The following is a 25,516-nucleotide window of genomic DNA, read 5'->3' on the forward strand; positions in this document are numbered from 1 at the left end:
CCCAAGCCAATACCTTCTCTCCTCTAAAGTGGAGTTTTCTCTGACATAATTCCCTATTTTAACACAGCAGGTCAACAACCATTCCCTGCTTTAGCACAGCAGGTTAACCGCCAGTAAATCTCGTCAACTGAAAGGTTGGCAGTTCGAAGCCCAGGTCAGGGTGAGCTCCTGGCCTTTAGCCCAGCTTCTGCCTACCTAGCAGTTTGAAAACAAATGTGAGTAGATAAATAGGTACTGCCTTAAATCTGGGAGGTATTTAAGGCACCCATAAGTAATGCCAGAAAAATGCCTGTGATTCGATCAAGGAGGAAATTTACAAACAAAGGTCTTCAGCAGGGAAGATAGAGCCACAGCAATCCCTCTCCCTTCCCGTGGCCAGAACCAAGCACAAGCCTCCAAGATGCCGAAGATGGGAAAGCACACACACACACATATATATAAACATTTATATTCTTCCTTTCTCACCCCAAAGGGGACTTAGGGCAGAGCACAACATATATCCAACAAACGTTCAATGTCAGAACATAAAATAAACTATAAATATACATAAACACTAACATAAATTATATCCACTTTAAAAACAATTGTACCTCTATCTGTGTAAAATTGTCTGTCTTGTCAATATATCATGGCATTGAATGTTTGCCGTGTATGTGTTCTGTGATCCGCCCTGAGTTCCCTTCGGGGTGAGAAGGGCAGAATATATATACAATAAATAAATAAATAGGGTTTAGCATATCTCAGGAGGGACATTTCTCATTTGAGAACCTCTGCTAGGAAAGGGATTTTTGTCTGTACTCAGACAAAGTAACTTTCCCAAGTTTTGTGCAGAGCGGATACTTCTGTTACTGAAGTCTGCAGAACAAAGTCCAACTTAGCTGCTTCTGGTAGATATTTTTCCTTTTGCAAAAGATGTGAAACTTATTTACGTGGTCATTTATGCATACCTCTGTGATCTCTTTCAAAACATAAATTTATTTTATACTTGTTTCAAGCAGCTTGGAGGGAGAAGGGAACTTGTTGACTATAACCATTATATTTGAGAGATTTATGTTAAGAAATGTTCAATTTTTCAATGCTTTTTTTTTTTTTTTTACATATTTTTCAAAATGACTTGATAGACAGTGATGCATTAACCAGAGCCTGGGAAAAATACTTTATTTTTTGACTATAGTTCTTAAACCATGGTGAGTAGCCATGGTGACTACAGAAATCCAGGAGTTGTAATTCAAGTGAAGGTTTTCCAAACTCTGGTATTAACTATGCTCCAGGCTCCTCTTGGAGGTATTTGAAAGCTTGTCCAATGTTTCTTATTTTGGGAAGAGCAACAATAAAAGGTAGCTTGCTGCCTCCAGAGCTCTCAGAGGAGTTTGGGCTGTGTACCAAGGTACCGTTGCAATTCATGAAATGTGACAGAGTACCCTAGACTTCTTCAGGCAGTTTTCTCTAAAGGTGTAAGCCACTGCCTTAACCTCTGGCTCCTACCTCTGCATCAGTGCCTGTCTGCCAATTTCCGACTTGTCAGTTATTTTGGGACTTCCATTCAAGGTGATAGTTCCAGCCTTTCTTGATCTAAGGAGTTTGGTTCCATTATGTGTATCTTTCTCTTTATGTATGCCTTTCTCCTGTATATTAAGGTTATAAAAGAGTTCCTCTTGAGCAGGCATCTTCAAACTTTTTAAACAGACGGCCAGGTCACAGTCCCTCAAATTGTTGGAGGGCCGGATTATAATTTGGAAAAAAAATGAATGAATTCCTATGCACACTGCACAGATCTTATTTGTAGTGCAAAAAACACTTCAAAACAATACAATTATTAAAATGAAGAACAATTTTAACAAATTTAAACTTATTAGTATTTCAATGGGAAGTGTGGGCCTACCTTTGGCTGATGAGATAAGATTGTTGTTGTTGTGTGCTTTCAAGTTGTTTTAGACTTAGGTTGACCCTGAGCAAGGGCCAGGTAAACGACCTTGGAAGGCCGTATCCGGCCTCCGGGCCTTAGTTTGAGGACCCCTGCTCTAGAGTGGTCATCCGCTGGACAGGCATGTAGAAACCACTTCCTTTTGAGTTTCATGGCCATTTCTGCCTAACTGCTTTTAGGAAAGGTGTAAAGACAACTTCAGTTTTAATGGTTGTATTGTTTAATTCGATGTAGACATGTTGTTAGCTGCCTTGAGCACAGTTTTTACCAGAAAGGCAGGATAAATGTAATAACATAAAATTAACAAGATGGATGGATGGGGGAAGGAGTTGCCTTAAGGTTTTCTGAGAAACTTTAAGGAGCTTTTCCTAACAAGCCATTCTGTCCATCCCTTTGAAAAGTTTGTTTATTTATTAGGGTACATACCCAGCGTTGTCCAGGTGTTGGAAGAACCACTGCCTCCTGCTTTCATCCCTTCTGCCTCTGCCTCTTCCTCCCTCCCCCTTCCTTCTGCTTTTGTTTCTTTCCCTTCTTCTCTTTCTTTTTTCCCTCCCTCCTTTCCCCTTATACACATGTCATTTTCTTTCTCTGGGCCACTTCACCTAGCACAGCCAGTCCTTCAGCTAGCAACAGTCAATTCAGTGACATCACAGAGAACCACTTCACTCATCACTCTGAGGTACAAACAGACAAACATACATGGATACTTTGACTTCTATATAGATAGATAAAGCACCAAGATGGTACATGGCACTTTACAAATAAAAGACCAAATAAAAACAAAGGCAGCCCCACGTAGAGAACGTTGCAGTAGTCTATTCGGGATGTAACCAGAGCGTGGACCACCATGCCTTAAAATGATCAGGATTCAAGATAGTTGGCAGCCAGCACACTCTTCACTGTCCAAAGATGAAAGTGACAGTTAAAACCGTTGGTCTCAGCAGCAAGCCAGAGACAGCAGCCAATCAGAACTCTGCCCTCTGGCATGCTCAGACAATCAGCTGCCAACACCTGTCTTTCCAGTTAACCCATTACATTATGGCATCCCTTTTCAAATCCTCACAAAGTGGGCTTCCATGGCTGGGAGCGATATTTAAACCCTGGGTCCCTACTCCCCTAACCCAGAACTCAATCCACTACACCACACTGACTTTACTAGCATGTGCCCAATTAGAGTAGCCCTCTGAATCATTTAGTGAATGGTAAGTCACTGCTTACGACATATGAATTCCCTGGAACTGTTCCAGTTATGACTAGAAATTGCCTTTAACACTCTTTGTTTAAAAATATACTTTCTATTTCAAGTTTACAACTCAGAACGATCACCCGAGGATACAGCAAAATATTAATTACATTACACCAGAATGGCAAATACGCTGCCTGGGCTGCCTGACTAAACTCACCAACTGTTCAGCTGCAAATATTATTCAGATTTCTAAAAAAGATTCTCCATTTAATCATGCAAGTGTTCCATCTGCCTTTGAAATATCACAGGAAAAATTATTCCCTTTTTAAAAAGTCCCCTGTTGTGTTGAAGGCCCTTCTCTACATCGGCATAAACCAGCTTGTTCAAGTCTTTCAAGGACTGCAGAATTAAGACTGAATCTGGAATGTTTGTCATTCTCAAATTTTGAAGCACTTAATTGCTAATTAACGAGAGACATTGGGCTCTCTGTGTGTGTTTGTGTATTTGTATGTGTATTTGTATGTGAATACAGACATGCACACAGGGAAGAGAAATACAAAAATTAAACGGTGGCAATCAAACAGTGGAAAAGAAGCAGAGTTCTGTATTAAGTTACATGGAAATAGATTCGTAACCAGAGAAAGATTTAACAGGTCGAGTTAGGCATTTGGGTTCCTTCCCTCCTCTGTAACGCAGCTGGAATTTCGATTAAATGCTGAAAGGAAAGTGACAGTTTTATTTCTACCACCTCGAGTGCTCTTAAAGCTGTCACTTTGGCTCCCCAGAGTGCGTTTGAAATCTGACTGTGTTAATGAGGAAGGCAGAAGCCAAGCATTTAATTAAACAGTGTTAAGTCAGTGTCTGGTCACTTGCTCATTTCCATACCTGTATTAGTAGGTATTAATGGGTGCCGTTTTTGTATAGAGGGTCTCTTTTCTGCCAGAAAGTCATTTTTTAAATAAACACAGACTCCAGAATCATGTCCCTGTTTAGCATTCTGTTTTTGCATCTTCACTTTCAGTATTAAGAATGGGTGATAAAGCATTCACAAGGAGCCTTCAAGACCTTTTAGTACCAACAACATGCTATTCATCTTACTGAGTATTGTTATTTGTCCTAGTGCAAGGAACAGAGTGACAAGTGGCTTTACTAAACATTTGGCTAATGTTTATAAACTACCTCTTTATTTAAAACTAGCTTGGGTAACCGGCGTTACCTGGGTTATTTGAAAAAGTTTTTTTTTTACTTGTACAAAATGCATAAGGTTGTGGATTAACTACAACTGACATCATGCCAGGTTAACCCCAAGAAACTCCTTAAAGTTTGTTATGTTGGGCAAGTTTGCTCTTGATGCATCATTGGTGGGGTTCAGTGTGCTCTCTGGCTTTAGGGTAAACTACAACTCCCACTATGGTGAGTCTGGGGTTCTGTGTGCCATGTTTGGTCCAAGTCTTCCCTCGGTGGAGGTCACAGTTTCTCTGATTGTGGGTGAACTACAACTCCTAGAAAGGAAGGCCAGTTCCCCCCAAACCCCTTCAGTAATCAAATTTCGTCATATCAGGTATGTATGCCAAGTTTGGTCCAGATCCATTGGTGTTTGTGTTCACAGTACTCTCTCGAAGTAGATGAACTACAACTCTCCCAAATCAAGATGAATTTTTTCCAAAGACCTACAGTATTGTTGTTGGCCATGGGGGCCTCTATGTGCCAAGTTTGGTCCAATTCCATCTTTGGTGTAGTTCAAAGTGCGCTTTGATTGCAGGTGAACTATAAATCCCAGTACCTACAACCCCCAAAACCCACCAGTATTAAAATTTAGGCATATTAGGTATGTATGCCTAGTTTGGTCCAGATCATTCATTATTTGGGTTCACAGGGCTTTCTGGATGTAGGTGAACCACAACTCCTATAAATCCCTTCAAAGACCTGTAGTATTTTTTGTTGATCATGAGGATTCTGTGTGGTAAGTTAGTTCCAGGTCCATCATTGGTGGGGTTCAAAGTGCTCTTGGATTGTAGGTGAACTATAAATACCTACAACTCCTATCAATCAAGGTGAGTTCCTCCCAAACCTCTCCAATATTTCTCATTGGTCATGAGGGTTCTGTGTGCCAAATGTGGTCCGGGTACATTATTGAAGAGGGTCACAGTGCTCTGCCTTGATGCAGGGTGAGCTACAACTTACATCGTGTTAAGTCAGTCACCCAAACCCCTCCAGTATCTTCAGCTGCTGATCAATTCTTCTGTTTGTTGTGTGCCATAGGGAAAAAAATGGAGAAGGGCTATGGGAAAGACAGTGAGTAGGGTCATGCAAATTCCACAGCCATGGAGAGAGTAAGGAACCCTGGGATGTCTGTGGTAGAGGAAACATGTAAAATCTAGGCAGGAATTGTTCCAGAGTGAAAGCCTTCACTTGGGTAGGGAGCAGTATGGTGTTTGTGGAGGACATTGGCAGGCTCTTGGACATGTTCACAGTGCTCACTATAACCTGCAATGTCATTTGAAGGGAGGGCTTTTGGTGTTTTCTGCATGGTGGGAACTATAGCTGTTTGTGGAGGTGGGAGCTTCTCTGTGTAAGTGGACACTCCCGCCACATACACACATACAGATTTTCATTTTTATTATGTGTATAGATAGATGTATACCAGTTCTGTATATTTTTAAAATGTTTTGTAGAATTGCATAAATGTCACCAGTGGAAACCAGAGGCTATATCTTTCCATGAACAGAGAGGATCTTGAGATGGCAACCAGGTTTCTTACCTGCCCACAAGCAAGAGCAAGCCACTCACTCTGTGTAATGCTGGTATATAATCTCGTTCCCCCATTTCTTCTCTGCTTCCATTGGTTTTGGAACTGGGTAGTGATCCCTCCTTTCACCCACAATGAACTTCTATAGGCAACCAGAGCACCCAGTGCTGGCAGATTCCCTTCTTTCATCCTGTTCAGTTTGCCCAAGGCAAGATCCAGGCATTTGTATATGAAACGGGTAACTTTCCGGAGGCTAGCAGTCAATCAGAATATGTGCAGTTTGTAAAAAAAACAATTCCTCTGTCCTTTGGGATCATGAAAGAGAGACTACAACAGTATTAACAGGGATCAGAAAATAGGTTATTTGAGTGCTTCATGAATTTGGTGTGTGTATAGGAATTAGGCATAGGAATCCTTAATGCAGTATTACATTTTTTAAAAACGTACCTATTCTTTTTTATTATTCATTTTTATGGCATACAATTTTTGCTAGGAATACATCAAAGTTTGGGATTGAGACGATAATGGGGAAGTTTGCTGGAAAAAGCAAAGAGGGAAGAGAACAAAACAAAACAAAAAGAAGAAAGGAAAGAAAAAAGAATATATATATATATATATCTCACAACAAACAAGAATAGGATGAGAAGGTAGAACAGATTAGGGGAAGGGGAGGAGGGTAACACAATGGATTGTGGGTTAGGGGGAGTTGTTTGTCTTCCGGTCCATTCCACAGGGAGTTTATTTATTTATTTATTTATTTACAGCTTTTATATTCTGCCCTTCTCACCCCGCAGGTGACTCAGGGCAGATTACAGTGTACACATATATGGCAAACATTCAATGCCAATTTTGACATAGAAACATATACAGATATAGACAGAGGCTATTTAACTTTTTCTGGCCGCCAGGGGAGCTGTCACTTTCATCGTCCATCTGCGACGCTGATGAAGCACTTCTGCATTCCCCGCATGCTTCCCCGCTGGAATGCTTTGCTGGAGTCTTCTTTATGGCCTCATAAATCAGTTATTTTAGCCTCCCCACACTTTAAGGTGGTACCTTATTTTCCTACTTGACAGATGCAACTGTCTTTCGGGTTGCAAAGGTCGACAACAGACTACACACAATTGGCTGGAAACCCACTCTAATCCGGGCTGGCTTCGAACTCATGACCTTTTGGTCAGAGTGATCTTAATGCAGCTGACACTCAGCCAGCTGCGCCAAAATCCTGGTGCTTTTTTTAAAAAAATGTACCTCCTCTTAAAAAGGAGGCTTGTTGACAAATAATGTGTGGTACAAGACCCCTGGAGTCTCTTGAGCCTTGCTCTTCGTCCTCCCTCCCTTCTCTCCCCCCTCTCTCATTCTTTCTCTCCTTTTGTTTTTTTTACTTTTCTGTTTTTTAAGAAAGGCCATCCTGGGGGTGTCACAAATCAATCAAAATTTTTCCTCCCCCATCTTTTTTTCCTCCTGTTTTTCAGTCTGTTTTTACAGTATTGAGGTTATCTGGATGGCCAATCAAAAAGGGAAAAAGTGTAGGTCCAAAAGGGTGCTTTATTGAGTTACTGTGTAGCTCTAAAATGCCCCCTCCAAAAAGTCTGCGGCTCAGTTTGCTCCATGTGTATAATAACTTTCCCTAAGGACCCCCATACCGCTAATAAAATGCATTTATAGATTGCTTAAACATTCACTGTCTTTCCCTAATTTTGGAATGCAAGGAAGCAAAACAGAGTGGCTGGGGTTTTTTTTTTCCATATTTTTTTCTTTGCAGCAAAAGTGTGGAACCCCATTTCCAACACTTACAGGCAACCCTCTGCTTAATATTTCCTAGCTGCCAAGGGCATTTGCTACACCGCTTCTCACTATTAGGCATGGACCATGCGGGGTTGACCGAGATAGGCCAATCTTCTCTGCATGCATTCTGCAGCTGCAGGAGAAGGGAAGGCTAGGAAAGCTCAGTTCATATTGGAAACAACCAGAGGTTCCTGTTTCTTTCCGGATTGACTCTCTCTGCTTTCAGTTTCACAAGACTGTAATTATTTTTTGGGCAGAGGGGACAAATCAATCCTGTCCCACTGAATTCTATAAAAATGCTTTATGGGAAATGCTCACAAAGTTAGACTTCTATTGTTGTGTGGCTTAAAATTATTTCTGTTTTATGATGACTCTAAGGTAAAACCTACCACAGAGTTTTCTTGGCAAAGTGTATTCAGAGGGGGTTTGCCAGTGTCTTCTTCTTGAGAGAGTGTGACTTGTCCGAGGCCACCCAGTGTATTCACACAGCTGAGTGAGAATTTGAATCCAGAGTCATAGAATAATGCTGAAATCACTACACCAGTGGTTCCCAACCTGTGGTCCATGGACCACCAGTGGTCCACAAGAACTAAAATATGGTCCATGACCTCACTGTTACTACACAGTTGCAATGAGAGTGACTGGTCTCGCAAAACTCTTACAGTGCCAAGGTAACAGGGATGTTTGGAGGGAAGAAGCTGACTACCACAAAAGGTGCAACAATAAGCCTCCTGACTACTATTTCTCCTCCTCCTCCCTCCCCCTGAGTAGAGCTGTTCCATGTGGCACCTGGAAGTGGGGACACCTTGGTATCTTCATGTTTAGGCCTGTTCCTAGGGTTATTTGGGGTTTTGATTTAGAAAATTGCATTGGATAGACCACATCAGCTCTAGATTATTAAATATAGTTTTCTGTGGGTGAGCAGATGGCAACTACAGGAAGGCATATGTTCTGAATCAGAAACCAAAGCTGATGTGGTCTATCCAATGCAGTTTTCTGCATCAGCACCCCAAATAGCCAAATGGAATCTAAAGTTGATAAAAAACGAACCCTTTTGGTACTAATGTTGGAGAGTGGTCCCTGGTGAAGGAAAAAAAAAAACGTTGGGAACCACTGCACTACACTGTACTCCTAACGCAATTTGCATGAAAGTAACTGAGAAGAAGTAAGGCTGCAGAGATGGGACAAACATCTTTGAGCCCAATTGCTTTGAGCCCACTTGCTCCGTTACAGAATGCTGGGGGAAAATATACATTTTTAAAAATTGCATTTTATTCTTTAACAGGCATGTAGCCGGGGGGGGGGGGGGGACTTGGGGGGCTTCAGCCCCCCCCCCCCGAAATTCTCATGGTGGTCCACGAGAAGGCCTTACTGGTACATTATTTAAACTGTTATATTCATTCATATCATGATCTGATCACCACGCTCAATATATCCCATATGTATGGGGGTATTTGGGTAACGATACAAAAGGTTTGCTAGGGTAGACCCTCTTTCACTCAGACTCGCCCCCCCCCCAAACCAAACTCAGCCCCCCCTCTCCCGAAACAAAATCCTGGCTACAGGCCTGTTCTTTAACTAAAGTTTTGAAATATTTTAATATTGTGCTTAGTTTAATTCTATTTTAATATTTACTTTTCACTTTGTTTCTCCTACATTTCTCTTTTGAACTGTATGCCACCTTGAGTCCTGGTGATGATGATGCTAATGCATTCCCTGATCTCTAGTGCATGTCTTCATCTGCTTTCTAGAAGCAGTTATATGCATGTGTGTCAGTAGATCACAGAGCAGCCGTAGCTTCACGAAGTCTCAACACTCAAACACGATCTTTCTAGTTTTTATAAATATTACAACACATAGGTTTTTAGCAGAGGCTTCTGGAGGTTGCACTTGCTACTGAAATAGTTGGCTGCAACTACAAAAGCATATGCCAACTAAAGCTTGTTAACCTTTTAAGATGCCACATAACTCTCGCTTGTTGTTTTTGATGCTGCAGGCATTCATAGCTACTCCCCCTAAAATATAATATTTCTGAAGAAGTTAAGATTATCTTTAGAATGTTTGTGATATTTATAATACAGCTAAGAGTGATTAATACAGTTCATTTAGTAAGTGGATGCAGATTTGCTCAATTATACTTAAAGCAATCTGTTTGTGTCATTAGTAGTTGTCTCCATTTTACAGACCACGGGTCCGTATAGCCCCAGGGACTCTTGAAAAGTTGGAATGAAGACCCTCTAGGACAGTGGTTCTCAACCTGTGGGTCCCCAGGTGTTTTGGCCTACAACAACATTATTATTATTATTATTATTATTATTATTATAATATAAAATATTTATTCGCCACCACAGGCAAGTTACAAACAAGATAGGTTCTATAAGTTTCTTCTTATGCTAAATTTGTTTATAAGTAAGAACAGGTACACTTTTTAAGTGTGGCTCCATATGTATAGATACGCGCTCTACGTGGGGCTGCCTTTAAAGATGGTTCGGAAACTTCAGCTAGTTCAACGGGCGGCAACCAGATTACTAACTGGGGCGGCATACAGGGAGCATACCACCCCCCTGCTATGCCAGCTCCATTGGCTGCCGGTCCATCTCTGAGCCCAATTCAAAGTGCGGGTTTTGACCTATAAAGCTCTATATGGTTCTGGCCCAGCTTACTTGTCCGAACGCATCCACCCCTACGTCCCACTTCGTAATCTAAGATCATCTGGGTAGGCCATGCTCTCGCTCCTGTCAACAGCACAAAAGTGTCTGGCGGGGACGAGAGACAGGGCCTTCTCGGCTGTGACCCCCTGCCTATGGAACACACTTCCAAATGAGGTAAGATCCGCTCCCTCCCTCCTGGCTTTTAGAAAAAAAATTAAAATCATGGTTTTGGGACCAGGTCTTTGGGCAGTATGCAGCATTTTAGAAAGACAATGACTGGAATGGCGATTTGACAGACGAGACTGTTTTATGGTTTTAATGATTATTTTATTGCTTATGGATGTATTGTTTTAATCTTATTTATGTCTAACTGTAGTGTATAATTGTAATAGTTTGTACTGGCATTGAATTCTGCCATTACCATTACTTGGGATGAGAAAAGCTGTATACAAATACTGTAAATAAATAAATAAATAACTCCCAGAAACCACAGCCAGTTTACCAGTGGTTAGGATTTCTGGGAGTTGAAAGCCAAAACATCTGGGGACCCACAGGTTGAGAACCACTGCTCTAGTAGTTCATAGTTGAGTTGCTTAGCATTTTTGTCAACGTTTAAGTAGGAAAGAACCTACATGCAACTACTTGATTCTGGGAATAAAGGAATACACTCCTGCTTTGAACTGCTGCTGATTAGAGAGGCTCTCTTCCCCTTTTGACACCTGATTGAAAATAGAGCTGGACGCTTCAGTTCATTGCAGGCTATTAAAAGAATCTATTTTTAGCCCAACAGCAAACTTTCCTTTTTTTCATATGCTCGTCATTAAATCCAGTGGCCAGTCTATTCAGGGCTGCATCATTTAGTTTACCAAACACTGTGATTTCATTTCTGCAGACCTATCAGGCACCTACTGTGCACCAGGGAGATTGCCTGTGCGTGTCCAATGCCATTTTGCATTACAAAGCCAGCTCCACATTGCGCACCTCCCCCCCCCCCACCCCCGCCCACTCGAGTCCTTTATTAAACTTAATAAGCTGTTTTTGGTGCAGTACACAGTCCCACCTCTCCTGGCAAGGCCTGCATAAATATGTTCTCCCTGGATGCTGAGGCTGTGTGTTGTCACAGTCCCATAGCAGTCGCCAGAGAATCATAAGATCTCATTCATGATGGTGTTAATGCTTCTCACGTATGTTAGTCCATGGAAGCTGACTCGGGTTCATCAGCTGGTTAACAATGGAGAGGAGAAAAGCCTTACAAAATACAATATACAGGAAACATTGCATTGGTTTAGTGGATCTTTCTTTATTCCGAGCTCCAAATGTGGGGGTCTACCAGGGTTTGAAGCCCCACTTTTCCATAGAAACCTAATATGTGACCATGGGCAAGTCACCTTTTCTCAGAGGAAGGCAAAGACAAACCCCCTTTGAAAAATTGCTGCCCAAACACCTGTGATTGGAAACAACTTGAAGGTACACAACAGCAACAAAGTACAGGCAGTCCTCGAGTTACAAACATCCAATTTACAAATGACTTCATAGTTAAGAAGACGGGTGATACAACGGAAAATGAGAGAAATCTACCCCTCTGAAGGGAAATTCACTCCTGAAAGAGTTATCATGGGGAAAAGGTGTCTCTGCTGAAGCTTCCATCATTAATCCTTGTTTTTACAACAAGCCAAATTATTTCTAAATCTAATTATCTCGGGGATGGAAAGTGAGATGAAATCTTCTGAACAAGGGCACAGACAGCAAAACATATACCATGGGGCTGTTAACTCTTGCCTATGCTATTCTAAGCCCCCCTCCCCCTATACCCACACACACACACACACACACACATGGAGCTACACTTAAAAAGTGTACCTGTTCTTACTTATAAACAAATTCAGCATAAGAAGAAACTTATAGAATCTATCTTGTTTGTAACTTGCCTGTGGTGGCTAATAAAACTTTATATATATAAAATGCTCTGTGCATAATGAGTACCTTAAAAACAAAAGAACCAATGAACGAAATCACACCAAATTTGGCAACAAAACATCTGACAACACACGGAGTGACCATCACTCAAAAATTATGATTTTGTCATTTGGGAATTGTAGTTGCTGGGATTTATTGTTCACCTACAATCAAAGAGCATTCTGAACTCCATCAACGATGGAATTGAACCAAACTTGGCACACAGAACTCCCATGACCAACAGAAAATACTGAAAGGGTTTGGTGGGCATTGACCTTGAGTTTGGGAGTTGTAGTTCACCTACATCCAAAGAGCACTGTGGGCTCAATCAATGATGGATCTGGACCAAACGTGACACAAGCACTCAATACACCCAAATATGAACACAGATGGAGTTTGGGGAAAGTAGACCTTGACATTAGGGAGTTGTAGTCATTGGGATTCACAGTTCACCTACAATCAAAGAGCATTCTGAACCCCACGAATGACAAAATCAGGGCAAACTTCCCACACAGAACCCCCATGACCAACAGAAAATACTTAAGGCCATCCAATCCAACTCCCTTCACCAGAGCAAGAAAACATAATCAAAGCCCTCCTGACAAAAAGCCATCCAGCCATAGATATAGATAGATATGATTCACACACACAAAGATATAGTATCATAGATTTGAAAGGGACCCCTGAAGAAGGACAATTATATGTTGCATGTTCCAGAGTAGGCCAACCAGACACTCTCCACATCAACATTGACAAAGAAACAGCAAGAAATACACAAGCAGAAAGACATTACATATATTAAAAACCAACACTTTCTCATTACTTTATTTTCCAGATAAACAGACTGGGCCACAGCAATGCGTGGCAGGGGACAGCTAGTATTTTATATAACAACAACAACAACAACAACAACAACAACAACAACAACAACAACAACAAACTTTATTTATAATCTGCCAACATCTCCTCAAAGGGGACTCGGGGTAGCTAACATGAGGCCAAGCCCCAAAACAATAATTAGACACAAAGAAACAAAGAAATACAACACAACAGTATATATAAAATAACAAAATAAAATAAACAGTGCAAAATAACATAATAAAAATCAAACACAAAGGGCGGGCCAAATGCATGAGATAAAATGTTAAAACCCTGGGTGAGATAGGAATGGAAAAAGTGTATTTTTGAGGGAGGAGCCCTAGAAGGAGGAGCAGTGGGGTTTGGCCTTTATTAAGGACAGGGGAAGGTATTTTAGAGAAATAAAACATCCAGCAGTGACATGTGCTTCCAGTTTCTATGCAGACTCAAATCTATTCGACATATATCAAAGCTGACAAAACACTGGTCTAATACGATGAAAAGGAACACTTAGTGAAATTATGTGTCCCTTTTATATTGCTCTTTGCTTAATTGGCTTTTAACACATGTCTGCATATGCAGCTAGCCTTTGAGCTAGTTGGCATGTGTGTAAATTATAATGTGTAAATTATATTAATCTAAGAAGTGAGTCTCCCCCTTACATTTTCAAGCTAAAATAAGCAATGAGCTATAGATGTATGCATTGAATCTGTTGTGAGCTAGTTTGTTCCTTGAAAACAGTGGTTCCCAACCTGTGGTCGGTGGACCAGCAGTGGTCCGCAAGAACAAAAATATGGCCCGCAGCTTCACCATTACTACATGGTTGCCTTGAAACCAAGCTGCAACTAGAGTGACTGGCCTCGCGAAACCCTCTTGTTTTCTGCTTCCCTGGAGATTAGGACGCAGAACAATGGCTTCAAACTACAAGAAAGGAGATTCCATCTGAACATGAGGAAGAACTTCCTGACTGTGAGAGCCGTTCAGCAGTGGAACTCTCTGCCCCGGAGTGTGGTGGAGGCTCCTTCCTTGGAAGCTTTTAAACAGAGGCTGGATGGCCATCTGTCAGGGGTGATTTGAATGCAATATTCCTGCTTCTTGGCAGGGGGTTGGACTGGATGGCCTATGAGGTCTCTTCTAACTCTTTGATTCTATGATTCTATGATTCTTATACTGCTGAAGTAATGGGGATGTCGGGAGGGGAAAGGCTGACTACCCATAAAAGATTACTTCTACCACTTCAGCTCTAGATGATTAAATATGGTTTTCTACGGGCGAGCAGATGGCGACTACTGGATGGCATATGTTCTATATCAGAAACTAGAGCTGATGTGGTCTATCCAATGCAAATTTCTGAATTGGCACCCCAAATAACCAAACCGAATCTAAAGTTGACCAAAAACTGATTCATAACCCTTTTGGTATGAATGTTGGAGAGTGGTCCCTGGTTAAAAAAAAAAAAAGTTGGGAACCACTGCTTTAAAACTATAATCTTAAACCTGTGATTTGGGGAAGGAGGAAGTATGGAGAGGTTCCCTTGTCAAGTCAAAGAAATCAAGAGAACGACTTGTATTCTCTCAGTGTTTGGAGAACAAATTGGCAGAAGACCTGATTGCAAGCTGGGAGCCAAATGGCTAAAGCCTGGATAAGTTAGGCTTTCTGCCAGTTTAGGTCAGTACACTCTTGACGGTTTAGTCTTTATTAATGAAGCAAGATGGGCTTGTTGCCTTTTGGCAGTTAAAAGCAGCTTTCTGCTTCTTTGAAATGCAGTGAGATGTGGACTCCTTTGCCAAAATAAATAAATAAAATCCCAGTACAGTTTCTTTTTAGACTCTTCCTATTTGGCCTTGAGTATCAGGTGGAACATTGCGTCACTTAATCTTTTATTAAATCTTGGAGCGGGGCTCTGTCCTTTTGTGGTGTCATCCAGTTTTGCTTCTGTCTTGAGCAACGTTAGCCAGTAGGATGCCCTTCTCTACTTGAGTAGAGCTTGGTTTTGGAGGCATCAGTTATGATGTCTTTACTATTTTTAAATGTTGTGGAAGGATAAGGAATACTTAACAGAGCAGCTGATCTTCCCATTTTAGAACCAGTAAGTATAGAAGAAGACTGAGGTCTTGATTAAATGACAAGCGCCCATTATTATGTCAGAAGGAGAATATGAACAGAAAAGGAGTTTGATGCAGAATCACCAAGGTGATTGGATAAGCTCATGTCTCTGATTCCTCCATCAGAATTGTCTTGTTTGCTACTCTAAGCTTCAAGTGTGGGTTGAAATTGCATTGTGTTGTTTGTTGCAAACCTGTAGTCCAGAATTAGCATCATAAACACATAAAAGAAGATGCAAAGTGGGGGGGGGGGGACTATTGGACCTTCCCTGTCCACCATTTTTAAATCATATTGGTCAAGGGCTTATGAAACATGGGTAAAGCCCAATTGAGAGCCACTCTGTATTTAGTTTTCTCATTTGGTCCACAAGTGGATTGCCATCTAGAGTTACCATCCTGGAAGCATCAAAAAATAGTTGTCCTCACTTTAAAAAAAATAAAATGCTCTATTTAGTTTTTCATTCTTTAAAATATAATAGCAATTTTGTCAACTCCCTCCTTCTCTCTCATCCTCAACCCTTTTGTAATCTATATTATATATCTCACTGTCAGCCAACAACAACATTTTATTATGGTCCAAAGACCCTTATTGCACTGTAGGTATACAAGATATGCATATAATGAGATTAGGAACAGCCAATTGATTAAACACACTGTCAATCACCGCAGATATAGTCTCCCTCCAAAGGTTCTTTAATGTATTCAAAATTTTCCTAAATTGTTTTTAATTACATGGTTTAAATCCAGAATTTGTGAATTTAACAATAAAAAGGAAAGGCCTTCAGATTTGTCCAAATGATTCTGAATCGAACTTTCCTCTTCCTCATCAAAATGTATACATTAACTTTTTGGATAACGCCACAGACCCACACTCTTAACTAGTCAACTTATTATAAGAAAATCCTTCCAAAGTTTCCCATGAACTTGCTATTTCTGATCTTACAGTGCCTAATAACACTGCTGTGAGATCTTTGTTTGACAATCTTTCATTTCCCTTTTCAAGATACAGATAATAACAATACAGTTATTGTATAAGTGTACTCTCTATATAGCTATTCTCATTGATATGTGAGAGTGATGAAGGTTGTCTGTGCATTTCATTTTGCCCACACACTGCTAAATATGAGTTGCTCTTTGGGGGCAGGGATTCGTGGCAAAGAGAGGATCTTGAGAACCTCAGGAATCATAGTTAGTCATAAATAGATACATTTGGGTCAGAGGGAAAGCCTCTCCCTGCCCCAGCAATGTGGTTTCCTAGACAGCACAGGGATTGTAATAATTTTACGCACTCTGACCACAATTTTTTGTCCCATAGGAAGCTCTCCAAGAAGACTTTATAGACTGAGCCTTGTGTGCTCTACATTAGTTTTGTGCATTTGTATAGAATCACTATCAGTTTCTGTTTAATTCACCCATAAGGACCGCATCCCTGCATACGAACCCACATGAACTCTTCGATCATCTGGAGAAGCCCTGCTCACGATCCCACCTGCGTCACAAGCGCGATTGGTGGGGACGAGGGACAGGGTCTTCTCGGTGGTGGCCCCTCGACTGGAACTCTCTCCCCAAGGACATCAGACAAGCCTCAACGTTGGCAGTCTTTAGGAAGAGCTTGAAGACCTGGTTGTTTCAGTGTGCCTTCCCAGAATAGGAAACTCCAAGCATCATGTCCCAATGCACTTTACCAGAGATTTAATATTGTCTGCACACTGCACCTATCGCCAAACTCATCCATTTCACCTGGTCATGTCCAGCATTTTTTAAATTTTTAATAATTACATTTGGCTCAGCCATAGTTTTTAAATTGCGTCGTGGTGTTATCGTTCAATGTTTATTGCTTTGCTTTATGAGTTTATTTATTGTTGTATTTGTTATGTTGTTGTTTTGCTGATGTATTTGGCCTCGGCCTCTTGTAAGCTGCACCGAGTCCTTCGGGAGATGTTAGCGGGGTATAAATAAAGGATTATTATTATTATTATTATTATTATTACTATTACTATTATTATAAGGCTCCATTTTAGTTTTCAAGTGTCTCCCCTGGAAATGGGCACCTTTCTGAATGAGCTTTTTCATCCCAGGTCCAAAAAACCCACAAATATTTTAGTCCCATTGATGGCAATGGGTGGGCTCCCCACACTCCCAGTCCTCTCAGTTTTAGTCACTGGCAGGAGCGAGTGCTTTCTGGGCCTGCACGCCACTCATGCACCCTCTTTCCAAGGAGAGTGCATGTGTGGCTTGCAGGCCCAAAGCCCCCATGCCTGCCAGGGCCTGCAGCCGAGCGCTGAAAATCAGGCGACCAAACGGTTACCGTTCCCACTTTCCTTTCATTTCACTGATATTTCCGTACCAGAAGGGAGTGTACCATTTCATGCCACCCAAATGAAACAAGTGATACGAAAACACGAAACGGTTACCAGGCCCATGACTACTCTATATAGCTCCGTTGCCATTTTGCAGTTATTTGAGAGCAAGATGGAACACTGGAAAGTAGTCCTTGCATGATTCCTTTTGAAAGTGGTGTTTTTTATTTCTTGAAGTCATATTTTCAAACCCTAAACAGGCATAGATGGCAGACAGCCAACAAATACCAGGTGCTGTGGTCTATATTTCAGAGAAAAGATCTGATAAAACCACCTTGACTAAGCATTGAGTATTCCTTGTCTGAGAAAAGCCTATGAAATCCATGGTATTGCTATTAGTTACAGGCTTACACTTACATTTCTACACAGAAGTTTAGCAGATGACATAAAAGGTCATTAATGCATACTCAGATTTTTTTTGGTCTTTTTTTATGTTGTAACCAGGAATCCTGCTGCAGTGGGCCACGGCTGCTTCTGCTATGCGCTGCTGCGCTCCATCCCGGTTGCAGTGTACATCATCTTGGTGACGGCTTTGCGGTACCATCTCTTCATCTGGAGCGTCTTTTCACCAAAGCTTCTCTATGAAGGGGTCCATGTCCTCATCACAGCCGGGGTGTGCATCTTCTTCACAGCAATGGACCAGAACCATTTGCGCCGAGTCCAAGACTAAAAAGCATCCATTGTGTGGAATCTGACATCATGCTCAGAAAGCAACTGACTCTTTACTGTGGATTGTGGATTCTTGCCTTTCAGATTACCCAGCGAACTTTAAAGATCAATCTATTTTTAGCAAACATGTTTTATAAATCAGCTGTGCTGCAACAAGTCTATCCCAAAGTGCTGTTGCAGAGATAATGGGAGTGATCTTTCAAACTCTAATTAAAAGACTGAATGGTTTGGAAGATTGTACGCTCCCTGTCCCTTCCTGGACCAGATCTCGTGGCCCCGCAGTTCAGCAGTACATTGATCTTAAATACAGTGCAGATTCTCTTATTAAATAAGATTCTTACATCAGAGCCTGAAGCTGGTTAAACTGATTATGTTGGAACAAGGCTCATGTTAATTACGGTTAATATGCACACTGAATGCTTAAAAGTGGTTAAGGTAGGCGGAAAGAAATTGGCACTGGAAGGGAGAGAATTTGCAACCCACGCCCAATCTTTTAATTGCAATTGAGAGATCACCTCTGTTGTATCTTCAGTCCCAAATTGTGCCAGCTTTGGACGTTGGGAAAGGAGTTATTACCTTTTGTATTGCTCTTTATTGCTGTTATTTTTCTAAGATCCAAAGAGAATCTCCTAGATGTTCAGTGATTTTTGATGGCAGGGGAGGGGATTCTGTCTGTCATCAGGGCTGTATTTTATTTTATGGTAGTTCCCTAGTTCTCACTTCCTAGATGGAAGTTGTTACTTGAGGGCAGGAATGGACAAACTTTTTTGTCTTGGGGCTGCATTGCGGACCCGACCAGGAGGGCTGGGCCAGGAGGGAGGGGGGCTAGGCACATGCTAGAAGGGGTGGGCCAGGGAGGGTCTAGGAGAGTATGGGGCCAGGAGATGGTAGGGCAGGAGCTAAGTCATCCTCAGATTGTCTTCCCAACATAAGGATGGGGCTGCTTGCCTTATTCTTATACTGGGAGAAAGGCAGGACTTGCAGCGACTGCCCCAATCCTCCTCTCTTGATCCTCAGCCTGTCCTCTTTGCATTATGCCGGGAGGTGTGCAAGACAAGTGCTTGAGAGTGCTCCGGAGAGCTCTCAGCTGCTGAGTGCCTTCTTCGAGTCATCCTCCTGGCATAAAGTTGGGACTTCTCACACCATCCTTATGCCAGGAGGAGGTCAAGACACATGGTGTCTGAGAGCGCTCCAGAAGGCTTTCAGCTGCTCCATGCCTTCATCCCCCAAGTTTTTGGCATAAGGACACAGTGGGCCACTATGTCCTTCAGCCAAGAGGACAGGGAAAATGAGGAGGGGCTGAGGTACGAACCCATAGGGGCGCATCAGGCCCCTGGGCCTTAGTTTTTCCCTGCCTGCTTTAGGGAGAGTTTTCTCTCCTTGATGACTTCAGCGGAAAGCTGGCTTGTGGTCAATGCTCAAGAATTTAAAACTGTGAATTGCAATCCCTCTTGGCTTTTTGTTGTGTGATGGATTAAAAATGTCCGAGATGAAAAACTACTGGTTAATATAACACAGGGAAGTGCCAGTTTCCTGAGCAAAGTAAGGAATACTGTTTTTGTTTCTAGTCAACCCCTCTGCTTCCCAAACCATCCACTGCAAAGTCAGACCTTGTGGGAATATTTCCAAATACTCCAGGATACCATCTCCTCAACTCTGTAGATGCCTGCCTTCTTTTTCTTTTGATATTCTCTGAACATAATGCCACACAATATGACCAGATGTTGTAAACTGGAGATTACATATATTAAAAATGTAATATAATGTACATATAGCAGCTATTTGAATGTAGCTTGCAGAGTTTCCTGTCATTTGCTTTGATTATTTTGTTTCTGCAAACAGCAGTCAAAGAATATGAAAGAGCTTAAACAGCTGTCATAGCTGAAAAACTAAAAAAAAATCCTTACGAGCAATAATGAAACATTTTGGAACTTCAACCAACCAATACCATTATTTTTGATAGATGGATCCTGGCATGGAAATGTTACATATGTAATGATGTGAGTTACTTCCTATCAGAGATTGTCAGCACATAAGGAGCTGACAGCAAGATTTGTGTAAAATAAGAAATGCAAAGTGTATGTTTTTTAAATATATATATTTATATACTTTTTCTGGTAGCTATAATTCTCCTGAATGAAAAATTATTTTCCTATATGCCTATTAAGGTACAGTATCCCTTATCCAAAACGCCTGAGATCAGAAGTGTTTGAGGTTTTTTTTTAAAATTGAGTTTGGAATACCAGAGTTTGCATATATGTACATAAGATATCTTGGAGGTAGGACTCACATCAAAACACAAAATTAATTTGTATTTCATATACATAGCCTGGAGACAATATTACACAATATTTGTAAATATTTTTGTTCATGGAACAAAGCTTGTGTACACTGAACTATCAGCAAAAAAATTGTCTCTTTGAGCCACTTGTGTGGACAATTATGTAGTCCTTTGGATTTTGGAATTTCAGATAAGGGATGCTCAACTTGTATTACGCTCCTCAAATAATTTAATTTATGTGATATAAATGGGAACAGGTCTTGCGTTTTCCTCATATTTGTAATGTTTGGACCATTATTTCCTGCATTTATTGATCTGCCCCTGTCCAATAGTCCATTTTCTAACGGAGACATAAAAAGCTCTCTTACAGCTAAACATGCAATGCTCTGTCTTATACTTTACATGCTTTCTAGTGCTGGTGGCCTTTGGTTCGTGAATATAAGTTAGAAAACTAGTTGTCATATTGATTGCATTTGTCAAAGAGTGCCTAACACGTCCCCTATAATTTCAAGTTTGCTCATGTTTATTTATTTATAGCATTTATATTCCACCCTTCTCACCCCACAGGGGACTCAGGGCGGATCACAATGCACATATACATGGCAAACATTCTATGCCATAGATGCACAACATATATAGACATAGACACCGAGGCTATTTCACTTTCCAGTTTCCTGAGTTTTTTGAATTCTGGCCACCGGGGGAGCTGTCATTTCACACCGATGGACACTTGTGATACCGATGGAGTACTTCCTCATTCTTTTGCACACTGGAGAGTTTTTATGGTGTCATAAATTAGTTAAATTAGCGTCGCCGCATAAGCGGTACCTAAATTTCCTACTTGACAGATGCAACTGTCTTTTGGGCTGCAAAGGTTGACAGCAAGCTAGACAAATGGCCAGAAGCTCACTCCAACCCAGGCTGGCTTCGAAGTCATGACCTCTTGGTCAGTAGTGATTTGAATGCAGCTGATTCCCAATCAGCTGCTCCACAACCCAGTCCAGGTTCAACAACTGCCTTTCAGATCAAAATGCAATTGTGTAGAATATCTGACCCTGCAGATGATTTGGGTCACTACTCCCCAAATCCCTTCTGATTGGCTGTGCTAGTTGGGGCTTCTGGGAGTTGGAGTCCAAGACAACTGGAGGAACAAATATTCCCAACCCTTGCCTTCCTGGAATAGTCCCTGCTCCTCCTGTGTGGAAGGAAAATGCTGTGAACATTTGCGATTTACAGGCTTCTTTTATTTATCTCCACAGCGTTACAAACAAGGGATATGAAAGGCCTAATAATGGCTTTTCTGTGGCATTTGCAGCTGTAAATCTCATTGTCTTAAGCTACACAATTTGAAAAACACTTTTTACTGAATGCTGTTGGAAGAGTGAACGGCGGCTGAGCAAATAACAGGGATTTGGCAAACCACCTCAGTTCATATTTTTCTTGCTTGGAAAGCCTCTTGTTACTTGTATTTCTAGGGCAATCTAAACCAAACTGTTTGCATGTAGAGTTCATTAAGGTAATTAGTTATTTGGGTGAGTGCCCCCCCCCCCCCGGAAGAAGGTAAGCCTAGTGTTAAACCCATATTCACCAAGGACCATGTCAGCCTTGTGGTTGCCTTCAAATGCTGTTGGTAAGACTATAAATATGTGGACCTGGCATTAAAAGCTTTGTAGGCCCCATGAAATGACGTCATGAGCTGGATTTGGCCTTGTGTTTGACGTTTGTGGCCTAGAGCAATGGCTTGTACACAGTTGCAGAGAGGATGGGAATGCTACTGACCCATGGATCCAACCTTTCCTGAAGGATGTTGTTTATTTGTTCACTCGCTTCTGACTCTTTGTGAACTCATGAACCAGCCCACGCCAGAGCTCCCTGTCGGCCATCCCCACCCCCAGCTCCTTCACAGTGAAGCCAGTCATTTCAAGGATGCCATCCATCTATCTTGCTCTTGGTCGGCCTGTCTTCCTTTTTCCTTCCATTTCCCCCAACATCATTGTCTTCTCCAAGCTTTCCTGTCTTCTCATAATGTGGCCAAAGTACTTCATCTTTGCCTCTAATACTTTCGTACTTACCTAGGCGATCCCTCGTAGTCCGAGGCTGCTGGTCCTCCTGGTGGTGGGTCCGTAGGTGACTGTGGAGCCCTATTCTTGATCTGCATCTTCTCCCACAGTGAGGGCATCGGTTTCCAGGTGGAAGGCGGTCCCGGATGGGGTTGGCTTGATGCGCCTTCCTCTTGGCACGTTTCTCTCTTTCACCCTCCATTCGTTTCTCTTCAAATTCTACAGCATTGCTGGTCATAGCTGACCTCTATCTGGAGTGCTCAAGGGCCAGGGCTTCCTAGTTCTCGGTGTCTATGCCAGAGTTTTTAAGGTTGGCTTTGAGTCCATCTTTAAATCTCTTTTCCTGTCCTCCAACATTCCGTTTTCCATTCTTGAGTTCAGAATAGAACAACTGCTTTGGGAGACGGTGGTTGGGCATCCGGACAACATGGCCGGTCCAGTGGAGTTGATGGCAGAGGACCATTGCTTCAGTGCTGGTAGGCTTTGCTTCTTCCAGCACACTGACATTTGTCTGCTTGTCTTTCCATGAGATTTGCAGGATTTTTTGGAGGCAGCGCTGATGGAATCATTCCAGGAGTTGCATCTGACATCTGTAGACAGTCCACATCTCTCAGGCATATAGCAGGGTTGGGAGGATAATAGCTTTATAAACAAGCACTTTGGTATCCCTATGGATGTCTCTACTATCCTTCCCTCCCGTGAGCAGTCGGGCTTTATTTCCTGAAGTATGGACTGGTTGGATCTTCTCGTGGTCCAAGGCACCCTCAGAATCCTCCTCCAATACCACAGTTCAAAAGCGTCTTATCTTCCTTCGCTTAGCCTTCCTTATGGTCCAGCTCTCACATCCGTAGGTTACTACGGGGAATACCAATGCCTTAGCTATGTGGATCTTCGTTGTCAGTGTGATGTCTCTACTCTTCATTGGTCATTGCTCTCCTCCCAAGAAGGAAACATCTTCTGATTTCCTGGCTGCAGTCTGCTTCTGCTGTAATTTTTGTACCTAGAAATACAAAATCCGTCACTGCCTCCACGTTTTCTCCCTCTATTTGCCAGTTATCAGTCAGTTTTACTGCCATAATCTTGGCTTTTTGATGTTTAACTGCAACCCAGCTTTTGCATTTTCTTCTTTCACCTTGATTAGAAGACTCCTCAGCTCCTCCTCGCTTTCGGCCATCAAAGTGGTATCATCTGCATAACTGCATATCTGAAGAATAAGGGAAATAAAATTGCCCAAGGAAAGAGCAATAGGTCAGGCAGCATCTTGTGTCCTCAGACATCACCTGTATGCCTCACCATTGTCAATATCTTCTGTCTATCCTCCTATGTCTCATACTCCACAAGCACAGACCCCAAGATGGGAATCACTCCAACTTTAAATTCCTCCCCATGCCAAGGAGCAGCATTTCTGTTTGCATTCACTCTCAATGGATTACAGTGCCGCTCGTGCTGTCGCTGAACATTACTGTTTGTTGAAAGAGCCCAGAAAGTAGAACTGTGAAAGTTACTTTTCATTCCATTCCTTTCCGTTGTTGCAGTTCTAACGAGGCGTACATTATTTTTACTCATTGTATTACTTACAGAATTAGTCATCAAGCTGTTGGCTATTCACCTTTTTGAGGGGATAGTGAGATAGAAAAAATCCTTAGGATCGATAAATGCCTCTGAAAATGTTCTCTGAAGCATAATGAAAAGCAATTGCTTGTCATATTCTCCCATCTCATAACACCATCCCCTCCTGGTATTTTTTTTTAACTTTTGAAATATAACTGTATTGTTTTGCTCTTGTTATTTCCCTGTAACTACTTCCCAGCTCAGAGAGAGGCCTTGCTGAGCGCAGACACAGCAGGAAGGTTATCTAAGGCCCTCAGGAGGTTAAGTGTTGTTTTTTCAAATCTATTTATTGCAGCATGCTAGTGTGCCCCCGCATAAGGTTTAGGAATTAGCTGTCCTGGGGCAAATGATTGCTTGGGCCTTGTTTTAAGACGAAGAACACAGATTGTAGAGAAAGCACTTAGTCATGCCACTTGTAAATAAATTTGTGCTTATTCTCCTAATCCTTCCAGAATGCATGCATGTGGTTTCACATGGCCTTCAGTACACCGTAAACGTTGTTGTGTGCTTAGAAGTGATATCCAGCTTAAGGCACCCTTACAGCAAGCATTTCCTTGCCAGGATTTGTTCAGAGGAGGTTTGCCATCACTTGCCTCTGAGGCCGAGAGAGTGAGATTTGCTGCGGCTGATTCAAACCCTGACCAACATTCAAACCACTACAACACACTGGCTCTTTTTGGAAAAGCACCACCTTTTAGAGGTCATAACCTTTTGGGAAACTGGGAATCTCCATAGCCTTTTGGAAGCATGACCCTTTTGGACATTAATTGGCATTCACACTTGTTTGTTTGTTTGTTTGTTTATATGTTTATTTATTTATTGTCGAAGGCTTTCATGGCCAGAATCCCTGGGTTGTTGTAGGTTTTTCCGGGCTATATGGTCATGTTCTGGAGGCAATTTATTTATTGTTTACCGCATTTGTATACTGCCTTTCTCAAGGCCTTTCTCAAGGCGGTTCACAGTCGGCAGCAATTTGATGCCATACCAAATACAGTTAAAACAATTATAAAAACAATTCAACATTTAAAATGTAATATAAAAAGCAAATATATCTGTGAAAACAAGATCCTCGGTGTCTCCTTACTAAAATTGTCCAGTTGCATCGTCAGTCATTCTGTAAGTTCGTTTACGTCTAATTATGCTCCAGTAGAAAAAGCTTGCTCAAAGAGCCAGGTCTAAACCATTTTGTGGAATGTTAGAAGGGATGGAGCCGATCTTAGATCCCTGGGAAGGGCATTCCATAGCCGAGGGACCACCACTGAGAAGGCCCTGTCCCTCATCCTTGCCAAACGCATCTGTGAGGAAGGCGGTATCAAGA

General features: G+C 41.8%; 1 protein-coding gene across 2 annotated transcripts in view; it reads left to right on the plus strand.

Annotated features, from left to right (window-relative positions):
* The window catches only part of PIGG (phosphatidylinositol glycan anchor biosynthesis class G (EMM blood group)), a 74,193-nt gene extending 53,291 nt beyond the window's left edge, over positions 1–20,902 (plus strand). For both annotated transcript variants that reach the window (XM_060763702.2, XM_060763704.2), the window contains one exon: positions 18,022–20,902. In XM_060763702.2, coding sequence (XP_060619685.2) covers positions 18,022–18,247 — 226 coding nt within the window. In that variant the 3' untranslated portion in view covers positions 18,248–20,902. The remainder of the gene's footprint in view (positions 1–18,021) is intronic.
* The last annotated feature ends 4,614 nt before the right edge of the window (positions 20,903–25,516 follow it).

This window comes from Anolis sagrei, chromosome 2, assembly GCF_037176765.1.
Source record: "Anolis sagrei isolate rAnoSag1 chromosome 2, rAnoSag1.mat, whole genome shotgun sequence".
NCBI classification, from domain to species: Eukaryota; Metazoa; Chordata; class Lepidosauria; order Squamata; family Dactyloidae; genus Anolis; species Anolis sagrei.